Here is a 15,530-nt window from a genome sequence, read left to right as displayed (position 1 = left end):
CAATCATACTCCTCATCTTACATGAAGATAGTTAGTGAAACTGGATGGTAGCTTACAAAGAAAAAGGATCAATGAACAAAAAAATCCTAAAACTCACACATAGTTGTAAAAGTTGAAAGTAAAAGCTTCAATCTTCACTATTTTATTGAAAAAACTGGTACAGCGACTCAACATTTTTCATAAAAATACCAACTTGTTTGTAAAATCAAGCTACCTATGAACCGATAAGATCAGCTTTTTCATCTTTGGCAGTTACTCTCATACCAGCTAGCACAATTTATCATTTTTACATCCTTCCAACGTCTGGCATCTGGAGAACAAAATTTGCTAGCTGGAAAAGTGAAGTGCAATATGTGTCATTGGTAAGACAAGACAAGAGTAACAAGAATGTTATGCACAAACGAAATATGAAAACGCACATTTAAAAGAATGATAACCGAAACATAATCTCTCAAAAATACATTTGCAACAACACTTCGGGTTTATTGATAAACAAATACGCCAAGCTTTTAGTAAATTGCATTAGCTGATCGTCTGTAGCATTAGTTTGGTCGACTGCATCATCATATGCAGAAGTGCATGATAAACAACCTGAGGTTACTTATTTTTCTCAGATGAGTGTAGCCACCTTTCGTGGTACTACTCCACTTTTGCAAATTCAAAACTAGCTATATTTTACTGCTAGGCTAGTCTACACAAAACTTGAATAGTTTACCTGGTTACCAAAGATAACAGTACTTGAAGACAATAATGACATTAAAAATAAAACATTATATGTCAATGATTTATAAAAGCATTGTTTCTTTCACTAAGATAAGCTACCGTTTGTAAAGAAATAATAACGAAATTATGCGACACAAAGCTTACAGAAAAGAACGAAGCTAATACGTTTACAACAAAACATAACGTTCGCAAAATCTGCACAGTACTGAACTACAGATATGGAAGCACAATTTTGTGAACTGTCCGTTGTAACCGACGTACGGTACAGTTTATAGTACAGTGCGCAAACCTTCATAGCCGACTTAGGGCAACGATCAGTTTGACAACTCTAAGGGTCTGCACTACCCCAATCCATGAAACAGGGAACTGTAAATCCTGAGGAGCCATCAGTCAATGATGCTATTACGGAGTAGGTCCCTGCAGCTCCTCCAATTGTTCCAATTAGCATAATCTCAATTAAAAGTACCTTAATGTGGAGAGGAATCTCAAAATTGACCCATATAGATACAAATCGTGTGGCCATCGGATCGCCATAGCTATCAAGATGACTTTTTTGCCGCGATAAAAGAATGTAAAAAAGAGGAGAAAAAACAAAATTAGTTGCTGCCATAGTCGTTGATCCAACAAGAGATAAGATAACTCCAAAACGAGGAACGCACAAAGCGACCAACGTCATTAATCCCATTATAACAGATCTCATGGACACCCTCTTCCAAGACAACTCTGGAAACAAGAAAGCATTCTTTGGTAAAAGTCCAAAAAGTTTTTTGAATATACGCACACTGAATTGATAGACATTTCAAAATACAAGTCGTTGTATTTGCGAAACATAGCACGGCACAATTTTCAAGGTTTACACTTGTCCAGTGTTACAATAGCAAACGGTCTATATTCGTCCACCGTTTCGTAAAAATATTATTTATTGAGTGTTTGACTTAATCACTTTTTAAGTTGTGGCTTATCACAAATTTGCTTCATCGTGAATCCTTCTATTTGTAGCTAATGATGCTTCATCACCTATCCACAAGACGTGCTGGTTACTTTTTGAGCTTCCGCGTGATTACAAACAATTCCAATAAGGTTCAACTGGCAACTCATTTAGTACAAACTTTAAGAATAACAAACCTTGTCTAAGTTCATAGAGCAACTGAAAACTATTTTACCGTCTTTTATGTTTAACATTCCTTCTATATCTTGAACGACAGGGTTGATCACGATCAAAAAAGCCATCAATAAATGCGCAGTGATCAAGATGATGACAGCGTAGAGAATCCAGTTGGGCGTCATGTTTTGGAGAATATTCGTTTCCTTCATGTTGTCACCGATAACAACAAAACCAGAAACGCCAACCATGATATAGATGGCAAGAACAGCTGCAAAAAATAATTGGTTTGGTGGTGCGATACCGATGAGCTTAATTTCATGGACGAAACACATGTTTATTGCTGTCGATTCTTGCCACACTCAGCTGCCGAAAAACAGAGCGTAAAAGTTTGTATTGATGTGATATTAATTGCGGAACCTTTGTGCTCGGACTAAAAAAGCCTCTTTGTAAGCTCATTCCTTGCAGTTTTGCATAGACTTTGAACCACTAACATAGGCTCGGTCTCTGGGATAGATAAAGAGAAATTTTCGTTTTTTTTCAAAAGGTTCCATACTTAGCGAACGAGAGCAGAGTGGTCAGTCCTTTCTGTCGGCCGTCTTTTCTTCAGCAAAGCCCACCCAATTTATAACACCTTGGGTAGAAGTGAGCGGTGTTTTTCAACAACCAGTTATGTTAAACCTGGTTAGCATAATTGGAAAGCCAACGCCTTAACCACTGCGCCATGCCATTGAATGATATTGTATCTTGAATTCAAGTATATCAGGTTGTATTGTCTACGAATTATTCCATCCACTAGGTGCCGCTTAATTAGAAGCTGTCCTTGAAATACATCGTTCAAGCGTACATTACGAGAGACGAACCAGTACCGCCCCTTGTTCACAAAAAAAAAGTCCAATAATAGATTAAACTCACACATTATGCCAATTACTACAGAAACAGGAAACTTTTCAGGGCGTTTCATATCAACTTGAATTGTAGGAAAAATGCTTGCTCCTCCAAAAGCAAATAAAATTGTTCCAAAAGCCCCAAAAAAGCTCTCAAAACTTGGATTAGCATGCGTCACAGGAGGCTGATCGGGTGACATCTGCAAAAAACCTAGTGGTAAAAAAATTATGGCATAGAGTTCGTTTTCAAACTTTTCTGTGCAATTCTTACGTAGCTTCGAGTCTCAGCTTGCGTAATAGTTCACGTATCAAATGCCTCTTCATTGCAATTAAATTTAGGCTACGTTTTTTCATGAAATTAGAAAATTAAACCTCGCAAACTACTGTATACTTTGCAATACATTTATTATTAAACTATGCATTTAATTTGTCAAGCAATCTATGATCCATAGTTCAAAATTACAATACGTGCTTCGTAGCCTAGGCTACGCCAGGCCTACAAATAATTTCCAAGCAAATTAATTTATCTTAAATGTAATTAATTTATCTTAATACATCTTAAATGTAAAGGTGACATCAATGCATGGGCTGGAATTTTCTTGCATTGTTTTATTTTTGGTATAGAAACACAACAGAAATGTTGTCATAGCCTACTGTTGTTCATTTCTCTCTCGTTTTAGTGTTGTAACCTTGTAGCCTACGCACAGATGTTGCACTAGCATTGTTGCAACAAGGTTGTGTAGCCTAATCCAAGCGATGTCTTTGCTCTTGTCTATTTTTTTTAAATGATTCGTGCGTGCGAATGGTTCTCGTGCGTGGGAAGGTCCGGATTAAGGGTACTGTAGGAGTGTAGGCCTAAGGCTGTTTACTAGAGAAGGGCCTAATTTTGCACACCAAGCTAAAAAAAGTAATAAGAATACATAGCCTACATAAAAAATTCAAATTATTTACTGCAAAATAACATAGACATAACAGAAAAATGGCTCATGATGACGCGTAATTGGTTTTGGAAACAAACGCAATTTGTTGTGTCAAATTTGAAGCAGATGGAAAAGATTTTGGAAAGAAAGAAATGGATAGTAGGTACCTATGGTAATACTCTACCTAATGACACTCTAAACCAGGGGTTTTCAACCTTTTTTCCACCGCGACCTCCTCAGAGCAATCAATGTAGTTTTGCGACCCCCCATAAAAGTATTCAACAAAAGCATATTTAATGCAAAATTTAACCAAATTTGATTCATACCAACATCCAGTTATGTTTGGTTTTGCTGTTCCAATGTAAACTTCTGAAACCAAAAACGATGCGTGCACCTGTTGCTGAAAGAACTTTCAAACAAAGTAGCCGACACTAATTTTTTTCAATGCCATTGAAAACGAAAAAAACGATACTGAGAAATCTATAGTTTGCATAGGATTCTACATAATTTTGCTTTCTTACCATAGCGTGGTTATTGGTTAACTTTAGTCTGCACAAAGCAACGTACAAGAACTTTGTGAAAAATATCGAATGCTTTCCTATAGTTAAAGCCTTTTGCAACGTCTGAAAGCTTAAACAATACAATAACCTCAAGCAGAGGAATGGTCGATTGCGAAAAAAACACAGTTTTTAATCTTTTCTGACAAAAAAGGATTGAAAAGAATACACTGGAATTTCAAGCGCCTCGCGACTCTCCATAAAACGGCTCACGACCCCTAAGTTGAAAACCCCTGCTCTAAACTCAATTTCGATAAAAGTGTCTTACAAAAGTTTAACCAAAAAATTGAGGGCCGAATTTTTCCAGGGCCTAAGGCTATAGCCTTATTAGCCTAATGGTTAATTCGGCTCTGTGCGTGGGAATGCAGTAAAAATGATTGATGTGACTCTGCTTTAAGAAAATACTATTCTCACGCAGTTGTCTTGAAAAAAGTTTTAAACGTTCTGGTAATTACGAAAAATTTCCTAGGCTAAACCAGCTGTGTTTCCTTGAACGTAATGTCCAGCGTCTAGACTCTAAGAGTTGAATTTCCTAGAGGATGTGGCCTATAGTATTGATAATTAATACGAACCTTATTATGTTTGTCCTTGCCAATTAAAAATTTTCGCTGTAAAAAAATTCAACTCGAGAATTGCCAAAAATGCAGATTACGGTTTTTTCCACCTCCTATAATAGTTTTTCAAAACTATTATAAACAAGTTGAATCTTTTTATATCGAATTCAATTTAACCAACAGGATCATAATTTCTACCTTGTTTTATTGGGACTCTTTGTTAGTAGACCTAATAAGTAATAATAGAGCGCAGTGTAAGATTTTGCAATTTGAAATAATGTTTAGCTCATGATAATGATGTCCATCTTAGACATAGCCTAATCGATTTTAAATGTAACGAGCAAAGCCAGAAAAACTAATACTTACAATGAAGCCATTATAAGTAATGAAACCAAGTAATGAATAACAACGTTTGGTGTTTTGTTGAGGAAAAACATGTTTTCGTTTATCAACTGTTGCATTCACTTCTCAAATCGCTTTATATCAGTTGTGATGTCATCGTTGTTGGGTTTCGTGGCCGTGCTAACTACTGATATATAGCCTACTACATAATTTTTCATTCAGGCACGTTTTAAACCTTTCAAGGTTTTGCAACCTTTTCCCGTTCGTTAACGTGCTGGTAGGTCTATATCAGGGGTGGGGAACCTGCGGCCCGCGGGCCGAATGCGACCCGCGTGACTGTTCCATGTGGCCCGCGTCAAAATTTCTTTACCCAAAATATATTAAAACTACAGCTCAAAAAAAGAGCAAGCTCTGCATTCTCGGTATATTGCGAATGGCCTTCTATGACTAGTTAATCCATCATAGAAGGCCATTAATTTGGCTTTCACAATTAATTTGGCGTACACATTTGTTTGTAACAAATGTGTACGTCACAATGTGACCGTCAAAATATGACCAGTTATTGTTAATCGGTCAGGTATGACATTCGTGAAAAGTGAAAGTGAAATAAATCATTGTCTGCTTCGCTGCATTTTTTATCTGTAAGTAAAATTTCAAAATTTTTAGTGGCCCGCCTGTGTTATTTCTCATTTTATGTGGCCCGCAATACTAAAACGGTTCCCCACCCCTGGTCTATATCGATTTTTGTAGTTAGTATCTTTTTCGTCCCGGACGCGTTAATGACGAAAAATAAAGTGATTGAAAATGATTGATTGATCATCCGATTGTTTCTATCGTTCTGAATACTGTACTTTCAATTCTTCTGAAGCTCATTTTATTTGAATTTGTAGCAGTATGAGCAAGTCGCTCATTCTGTTATGGATGCTCAGTGAGCTTTTTAACTGACATCAACAATGGTTCTACCGTTCTTGGTACATTTGCAGTTTGTGTATTATTTCGTTGATTTCTATACAAACAGCTTTGTCTGATGTAAATAAATCATAAATAAATAAGCGCATGTTGGGATGAGAAGTAGACAAAAAGTTTGGTACATTATGAAAACACCGCACTGATTAATTTCATTGAACACTAAACTAACATTAGCTGTGCAGAACTTTCCAAGCCATGATTTGTTAGAGACAGTCTTTGGGAACTTCGCCGATGACGTTATTTGTGCACTCGCCAAAACGATCACGTGACTCAAAGGTTAGGCATAGTCTGAGCACATGACTTGTTAAAGTCGCACCGAAAAGTTTTGGCAAGCAGTTGCAAAGCATTTGCAAAATTCCATCTTTTGTAAACTGTTTAAATAATTTCGATCCATTTCCTGTAGGTCTTTTTATATGCTGCGGCTACGCTATAGGATTACGTCAACATTTCAGTTTATGCGGCTCTGCAACCAAGACGTTTTCCCTTTGTCTTTATTTCCTATTTCCTTTATTTCGAATATGTAAATAATCATCTATATTTGCAAGGTGTTTTCACCATTACCGTTTGCAAGTTATGCTGCTGTAGTAGGACTAAATGAGTAGCGAAATCTATTTCGTAAGAATAATACTTTATAAAACAGCCATCTTTATTTCAAATCAGTGCACAAATTGTGCACTGATTTGCATTGATTGTGCACTGATTTGTTTGTGCAAACAGTGCACAAACATTAGATATTTGAAATATTAATCAATCGATCTTTTTATCACAATTTTCTTTCCATCAAAACGCCGCAGCATGGCAGATTGTAACTTTAATCATGTCCTAAAAGCAAATATTCAACTATTGTAGCCTTACAGTAAAAGCTGCTTTTCACAGATTGTCAGAGTTGTCAAGCAAAATAACGCATCAAAGCTTAATATGTCGCTACCCAGATAGCAAAAACCATCATTTTTGCATTGATTCAACGGCTGTAGACGTGTGGGTAATAGCCTACTCATTTTTTCACTACTAAAAACAAGCACGTTCAAAATCACGAAATATTCATAAATCAATACACTTACCACTATGAGACCAATTACAATAAAAATAGCTGCCAAAGACGTTGAGATTGCGGCTAGTATTTCAGCTTGCCAAAAATCCTTCGGTGTACCCAGCCACGAAAATGGAAGAAGGAACCCGGCTGCTATCAGCACAAGATAGCAAGTATGAAATGTATGGTTCCCCAGATATTTAACCAAGATGGCAATATTTCCTCCAATTAAAAGCAGAAATACCACTCCTGAAATGCAGTGATGCAAACAGAGTTTAGTAGGCTACAGAGTAAAGGATTTGATTAACTACAGTAAACCTAACGTGTTGCGAATGAGCCAATTTTTAAATCGATTATCCTGTTTCGGTTAGAAGCACGTCATAACGTTCGTGCTTTGTCGTTTCTTCCTTTTTCTAGACCTCTGCTATGTTTGACATATATTGTTATTCGTTGTGATGGTCAGAATTAAAAACAAACTGAACTGGACTGAGCCTACATTAGGCCTACTGAATTGGAAACGACTCACTGAGAAAAATGCGGATTAAACGAAAACTTAAATGGATTGTTTAACGCTTTATTGCTTAGTATTATAGTTCAAAATACATACCATTTGTTTAAGGCATTGAAACAAAACTTGACAACACTTTTGGTTAATACACCCTTCCTATAGCAAGTAGCCTACTTTTGCACTTTTCAATTTAGATAGATTTTTTAGAAATCCCTAGAGCAAATGTAGCTGAAATAGAACCCAGGATAGAACCATGGCCCAGTTTAGATTTAAGTAGTTTAAAGTATCGTACGTTTATTCAGTGCCGGATTAAGGGGGGGGGGGGCGGACTGGGCTGAAGCCCAGGGCCCCCACTTTTGGGGGCCCCCACCTCAAAGAAAAAAATCTACTAATTTTTTTAGTTGCACAGCTGGAGATTACTACTTTAATTCGTATCTCAAACAAGCAAGGGTGGCTCACCCAAATGTGCTGCGGTGCTGCAGCACCCCTGCCCAACCCCAGTTATTCAATTTTTCTTCTTTTTTTTTAACAAAAAACATATTTATTTGATACTTTCATATCCGAAAATGGTACGGATTACGGGTCAAAGTTATGATAATGCTGCCAATATGAGTGGCAAGTATAACGGTCTTCAAGCTCTTCTGCGCGAGAAATGTAGTGTAGCTCATTATGTCTCTTGCACAGCACATTCACTTAATTTAATCGCCAGCCTAAATGTCCTGTAGAAACATGCCGTTCTGCCGCTGAGCTTTTTGAATTGTTGCAAAGCCTTTATTCATGGCTCGTCTCGTCTACTCATCGTTGGCAAGTCCATCGAAAATTCCTAGATGGTTTGCCTGATTTGAAGACATTATCTGATACAAGATGGTCAGTTAGATATGATGCAGTTCTTCTTCTATCGAGTCTTCTAAAGTTCGTTGATACACCACAGATTGACACATTCTTCCGCAACGGAGTTATACACTGACAGGTCCCACCTACTGCACCGTGTTGCAAGCCGAGGGCAAACAAGAAGGTGATCCGCTGCATAGGCGTAGCCAGGGAGGGCGAAAGGGGCCATGCCCCCCCTCAAATTTTCCAAGTTTGGATTCCAAAGTTGAGCCCTTTGTTGAAAATTTAATAAAGTTTGTAGAAATTTATATCGTTTTCCAAGACATCTAACACCCCCAAGGACTTGTTTTAGACACACAGAAAGACACCAATAAATTTTGCAAATCGTAAATCGCGCAAAATTTACGCGATTTACGTTTCTTTGAACTAATTTATGGAAGCAATTTCAGAATGGCTTACTCTGTTGGGTTTTTGTGTAGTTATTGAGTTTTTGTGTAGCTGAGTTTTTAGTGTTCTCTAATTTTAGCCGCAGTTTTTGCCCGTTCATGTGTAAGAGTTATCTTTAATAAGTTAATAGCTGTTTATCTGCTAACAAATTTCATACAAATATTACTCTAAAAATGTTTTCAGAAAGCGCTATAATCCATTATTTGAGTGTAATTTTTCAAAACTTTTTCGGGGGAGCATGCCCCGGACCCCCCTAGAATACGCGTGCCTTCGGCAAGCTCTAACCCCCCTACCTCTTTTATTGCTTCAACCCATCAGGATACGTCACTGCACATCAAGTGGCGATGGCTTTAAATCAAACACTTTGTTGTTCTCTTCAATTCATCAAATATTTGGCTCCCCCCAAAATTTTTTCTGGCTACGCCACTGGTCCGCTGTTTGGGTCTCGATGCCACCAATACATGCAACTGGGCCCGTGTCGTAGCCCCACTCCACCATTCATTTTTAGCGAAAAATGTCACTTGATAAGGGCCCCCACTTTCAGCTCAGCCCAGGGCCCCATACACTCTTAATCCGACCCTGCGTTTATTGTAGTCTCGGGGCATGTTCTATTACTAAAAAGTTACAATGGAAGTTAATGGTGGAAAGGGTCATGACTCACTTTGGTGTACAACTGTCAAGTTTTTGTCTAAATTTATTCTGTGAAGATAATTTGTATTACGCGTTTTTACTGACTGTACAACTTTAAGCTTTAAATTGGACTAACTTCACACAAACTTATGACTCACCACTTCCAAAAAGTGTGAGAATGATGCAAACTCTTGTGGCTTGTTTCCCCCAATTTCCTGCAGCTCGAAACGCTATTGTTGGGTACGGGTCCGGCGTGTGTTCGGTTTCATACTCGGGATATCTTTTCCGCACAATGCTCCAGCACTTTCCAAGTATACTTCCAGTATAAGCAGAAATTAATCCACAAAGAATCAAAAGCGGAATACCTAAAAACCAGAATCGTCAACTAAGGATACAACCTGCATTTAGTTGTCAGTCATTTGTTGCTTAAACATGCCAGCAATGGGAACCCTTGTCTGCTTATTGATAAGAGTTTGAGCAACAGTGGTGGAACATTTAGCGGTGTTAAGACAATTGTATTTAGATTTTAAAATTACAGTGTTTTGAAAAAGGTTAAGTGGATTTATAAGAGAGCAATATAGCCTTAGTTAGACTATTATTTCAAATAATACTACAAGCTCGAAAACGTAGGCAACCTAATTATCTACATAGGCTAAGATTCAAAGCATTATTTTGTCGACGTCTGAGCCTTTTGGGAGAAAGGTCTAACATTTTACCACCTCAGGTTTGCAATGTTTTCTTGGACTACACTGAAAGGTTGTTGGAGTTGGAGGCTATAGTTGGTCTCATCGTGACACCCAGACGTTCTGCTTCAAATGATATGTCGTTTAAAAGCATCGCATAACCTGTATTCAGAATGACAGCAAGTCTATATGGTCCTGATACCATCTTCCATATGCTGCCTATAGACTGCATTCATATCCAAGAATGACTAAAGATTACTTTACCTGCCCATCCGCTGTCCACTATTGCTCTGGGCAAAGCAAGAATTCCACTCCCACACATTGTCCCCACAATAAATATTGCAGCAACTGATATAGAGATGCCTTGTTTAACCTTAAATAAATTATTTAGTTTGAAAAAATAGTCACTATATAGTCATCATGTATTTAATTAGTAGCAATATGTTCTTGTTCTGCAATTTTTACATTAGACACTTTATCGCACTACTGCCGGCTAACGTTTTTACTTTAAAAATCAAAGGCATTGTAATAGGCTACATTTCTTGATTACCTGCACATCAAAACCATGCTGTTCCCCAAGCAAAGATGTTTTTTCAGCGTTTGAATCCATGTTAAGTTGATTTCTGTCGAATTGCAAATGCAATAATTCAAAAATGAAACTGCTTAGGCCTATAGTTCTACACTATTGCTCTAAGAAGTGAAAACCTCAACAGACAGCTTGTTGAGAACGCAACGACTGCAACTTAAAACTGAAATTTTATTTAACACCACTCAATATATTCCCCATCACAAGATTTTGTCACGACTTTATTGCGTTTGATTTGAAGCAGACAGCATTAGATTGTAAACGTTACATGACAATATCCATAAAATTACGTCATTAACGTCACTTGTGATTCACGCATTCAAATCATGATGCTGTTTATTCCCGAATTTGTCCACCAACTTGTAACGTTTAACCCACTGCTTTTAACACATCAAAGGGTAACAAAAATGCCAAAATGCAAAGACAATATCTCAATATAGCCTACTGCACATAGTCTAATCATTAATTAATGCGAAACTACAATTCTATAAAAATAGGCCTTCGCTAAACAATAAATACTATTAATGCTACAAAAAGTGCTCAATGCCAAGCAAAAAGGCCAAGCAGAGCATATTACATCAAATATAGTTATTACTTTTTAAAACTTCTTCAGCCTGTTTCACCATAGAAGGGGGATCATCAGAAGGTCCTGGAAAATATGCAAAAGCAATAAATCGGTAATACCGTACCTGAAAAGATATACTATGTTTTATCTCGTGAGTAGCCCATTTTTTTTATCAACATTGCAAAGATGTAGACTAAGTCCTATTTAAACTCATCTTTTAAGAAAGGTTAGATTTTTATGTAGGCTACATGTAGCCAGTGGCGTAGCCAGAAAAAATTTTTGGGGGGGGCCAATTATTTGATGAATTGAAGAGAACGACAAAATGTTTGATTTAAGACATCACCACCTGATGTGCAGTGGCGCATCCTGGTGGGTTAATCAAGGGAAGCAATAAAGCTGGCGGGGGGGTTAGAGTGTGCCTAAGGCACGCGTATTCTAGGGGGGTCCGGGGGCATGCTCCCCCGGAAAATTTTTGCAAAATTACACTTAAATAATGGATTATAACGCTTTCTGGAAACACTTTCAGGGTAATATTTGTATGAAACTTATTAGCAGATAAACAGCTATTAACTTATTAAAGGTAGCTCTTATCTACACACAAACGGGCAAAAACTGCGGCTAAAATTAGAGAACACAAAAAACTCAGCTACACAAAAACCCTGCAGAGTAAGCGATTCTGAAATTGCTTCCACAGATTAGTTAAAAGAAGCGTAAATCGCGTAAACTTTGCGCGATTTACGATTTGCAAAATTTATTGGTGTCTTTTTGTGTGTCTAAAACAAGTCCTGGGGGGTGTTAATAGCCAGATTTCTTGGAAAACAATATAAATTTATACAAATTATATTATATTTTCAACAAAGGGTTCAACTTCGGAATCCAAACTTTGAAAATTTGGGGGGGGCCATGGCCCCGTTCGCCCCCCCCTGGCTACGCCTATGCATGTAGCCTAAGTTAGGTAGCTGCGCCTACAGTAAAAGATCGATAAAAAACTGCAAATTGAAACAGTCCATAAAAGCTTAATTTTGTAAACTACAGCTGGCTACTTTTAAACTCCCAAAAAGGCGTGATATAATTATAGCCTTCAAAATGAAACTGTTACCCACCTGCATCCAACAGATTTTCATAAAGCTCAGGTCATGCTTTTAGCGTTATGGTCTTTGGCTACCACCAAGATTGTGCCTTGAAATACAACTAAGCAACATTTGATTTTGTGAGTTCCATTCACTCTTTTCATAGTGCCGTTACAACAAACAAATAAACTAACAATTTATAAAGTGTAGTAAGAAGAACATTTTTGCCTAGTCGCCCCGATAGCTCAGGTGGTTAGCGCGTGAATTCGTGAATGAAGAAGCTTCAAGATCAAGCGGCTCTGGTTCAAGTCTCGTGTGCGCTTGAGCAATGCATTCTAAGGACTGCTCTCCATTCAGCGGCACCAAATGGATGGAATAATTTCCCGACAATAACACTTTAACGATCGGAAACTTCGCTCTGTCAATCTCGGTAACCGGCCCTGCGTCAAAAGCCTCTACAAGTATGCGAAACTACCAGGAATAACTGAGGATAAAGATTCAAAAACTGAGGATGAAGATTAAAAAACCAACCAAACCAAACCATCTCCCCTCAACAATTAATTTCAAGCCACCATAAAATATATGAAACAACTAAACTAACATTAAATCAGTTTGTTCAATTGTGTCGCATCATTTAAGTTAGGATATTATGAGCAGTACTACAGGGCTACTCAACGGACGGACCGCGGTGCAAATCCGGACCTTCTGGGTGTTGATGGTGGACCTCGAGCTTATGGAAGAATAAGCTCATAGCCACGTTTTAGGACCTCTTTAAAAACAGATTTCTACTGGGAGGAAGTTCTTTTTTCAATAATTATCTTAGCAGCTGGGGAGCTTCGCCCCCCAAACCACCCAACTCTCTGTCAAAAATCCAAGTCGAGTTACATTTTACCTAAACAAAAGGTTCGGTACAAGCATTGATAGTTTAACTTTCGTGGTTAGGCCTATAGTATATGAAATAATTTATTCACCGGACCGCTAAAAGCATTCAACTTGTCAAACTGGACCTTTGTTAACATTAGTTGAGTAACCCTGAGCTATGATAAGGATAGAATATTTTCCCCGTGTAACTGATTTTACGAACAGTATTATTTTGCGGTTAATCACTATCCTATCCACTATCAAAAGTTAACTCTGCAATGACCAAGTAGGCTACAGACTAGGCTATTATTTCTTTTACAATTAGCATGGTTAATTTTTATCGGTTGTAGCCTGTAAAGGCTGTAATATAGATGCAAGGCTGTCGATAGGACGATTTGGACTTGGTACCAATAGGCCTAAGAGGTCTGGCCTATTCAAACAAGACCTCAAAAAAACAAGACATGTCAGGCTACAATAAAAAATAATAAAACACTAGCAAGTTCACCAAGAAAAAAGGTAATTTTCTACAAAAAAGAAAAGTTGCCTCATAACAAAAGGATCTGAAATTGGATGCGAGCGTATTATATCACGATAGGACTCTAATAATACGCGGAGTTTTCTTCCAGTTCTGGAACCTTGGAAAGATCAGTTCTATGAACGCTTTTCAATAGGACTAAGAAGTGAAGCATTGTAATTAGGCATCACCAAAGCTAACTTAAACTTAATTAAAACGTCAGATTTGATATTTTCTTTTTGTCTGCATTACTTTTGACAGTGCTGTGGAATCAGATAAAGAAGCCTACTTGACTTCGACTGGACACCAAAATCTTCCCACTCCACTACCCTCCTTTTAAGATTACACAAGTGAATCCAAGCATTTAGAAGTTTTTTCTTTCAAATAAAATTTGTTTGAAGATACTGCTTTAAACAAATAAGCTACGCCTACGACTCTACGTATAGACCTCTATCCAATGATAGCCTATGCACTACCTACCCAATGTTTGAGTTTTATTCTGACTCAACTTGTATGCGAATTAATACCACACACATTGCATATGCTGAGCCATTACTCACAAACTTGCTTGGAATAAACAAAGACTGCAGTATAGAAGACGAACTAGGAAGTTCAAAAGCGCAATGCGCTATATCCTAATATTGTCATGAGCAGATCAATCGAAAGTAAATATAATAAAAACTACTTTGCCTTTTTAATTTGTCTATAGCAGGGGTCACCAACCTTTTTTGCATGCGGGCCACTTTGGCACTAAGGAGAGCTGTGGCGGGCCGCACTAATAAAATGTTAGGTAGGTTGACCCTTATGCTAGAAAAGAACGCATTTCGTACCCAGTATCTAGCGTTACATGTTGTTCATATTTATGTTAGAATACCGCAGCAACAAAATTAATCGAACAACGCTACTGCCAGGCCAAGCTCCTTTAACAACACTTTTGACTTTTCAATGCCTAATAAACGAGGCCACTTGTTTTGCGCACTTATAGCGAGGCGAGCGGTTTCATCAGAATATTCATCGCCAAGCAAGAGTGATGTTGTCACTTCGCTTCACAAAACATATCTTGCAATTAACAATTTCAGTAAACAAGGAAATGTTTGACACATTGCAATACAGGCAACAATAGTGACCTGCAAACATATCAGCGAAAAATAGGCTCCAATAACAAGGAGAAAGAAACCAGGCACCATAAAACAAACGCTTGTGGAAATCACCGAAAAATCGTAATTCTATCGTAATACATGAACAGTCTTCCCTCTAAAAAAGCAATGAGTTGGTTTTTCAACCTTTTTGTGAGAGTCTATAAAACCGTCTTTCTTTGATTAATAATTATTAGACAACCGTCACTTGCGGTGCTTATCAGCGTGGCAAGAATTTGTTGATTAACAACATTTTGCAGTACTTGCTTCGGCAGTACATATACTAAAACTGGAACGATACAGAGAAGATTAGCATGGCCCCTGCGCAAGGATGACACGCAAAATCGTAAAGCGTTCCATATTTAAAAAAAAAAAGAATTTGCAGTAGGCCTAGCCTACTAAGCTAAATATTTTCATAATACAATCAGAAAAAGTCTTTAAATTTATATATAACTTAATGTTTTGCCAATTTATTATAAATTGAGTTGGCACACCGACCTATTTTGCCAACGAAAACTTGCATAAAGAGAACACTGCTCGTGAAACACAATAACGGTGAAACTCACACTAGTGTTTACATGACATTTGCAAAGTTAAAATAAGCAACCCTATGCT

The 15,530-nt window shown here is 37.6% G+C and overlaps 1 protein-coding gene and 1 non-coding gene across 3 annotated transcripts; one reads left to right on the top strand and one right to left on the bottom strand.

Moving 5' to 3' along the window:
- Positions 1 to 224: 224 nt before the first annotated feature.
- LOC145782482 (uncharacterized) lies at positions 225 to 11,377 on the bottom strand. 2 transcript variants are annotated; one of them, XM_082594280.1, is made up of 8 exons: positions 11,365 to 11,377; positions 10,734 to 10,806; positions 10,448 to 10,556; positions 9,659 to 9,865; positions 7,116 to 7,333; positions 2,741 to 2,912; positions 1,887 to 2,096; positions 225 to 1,446 (listed from the first exon to the last, which is right to left on the bottom strand). In XM_082594280.1, exons 2-8 carry the CDS (start codon positions 10,791 to 10,793, stop codon positions 1,052 to 1,054), a joined length of 1,371 nt encoding a protein of 456 aa, XP_082450406.1. In that variant the 5' UTR covers positions 10,794 to 10,806; positions 11,365 to 11,377; the 3' UTR covers positions 225 to 1,051. The 2 variants fall into 2 exon arrangements, with proteins under 2 accessions (XP_082450406.1, XP_082450404.1); XM_082594278.1 differs by lacking the exon at positions 11,365 to 11,377 and having other exon boundaries at positions 10,734 to 10,850.
- Positions 11,378 to 15,174: 3,797 nt separating this feature from the next.
- On the top strand, positions 15,175 to 15,281 carry LOC145782633 (U6 spliceosomal RNA). Its single transcript, XR_014290861.1, has one exon. It is a non-coding gene; the product is annotated as a U6 spliceosomal RNA (small nuclear RNA).
- Positions 15,282 to 15,530: the final 249 nt, after the last annotated feature.

Source organism: Aplidium turbinatum, chromosome 13 (assembly GCF_918807975.1).
Source record: "Aplidium turbinatum chromosome 13, kaAplTurb1.1, whole genome shotgun sequence".
In the NCBI taxonomy this organism is placed as follows: Eukaryota; Metazoa; Chordata; class Ascidiacea; order Aplousobranchia; family Polyclinidae; genus Aplidium; species Aplidium turbinatum.
The sequence above is the reverse complement of the archived record's forward strand: the minus strand, read 5'-3'. Positions and strand labels throughout refer to the sequence as shown.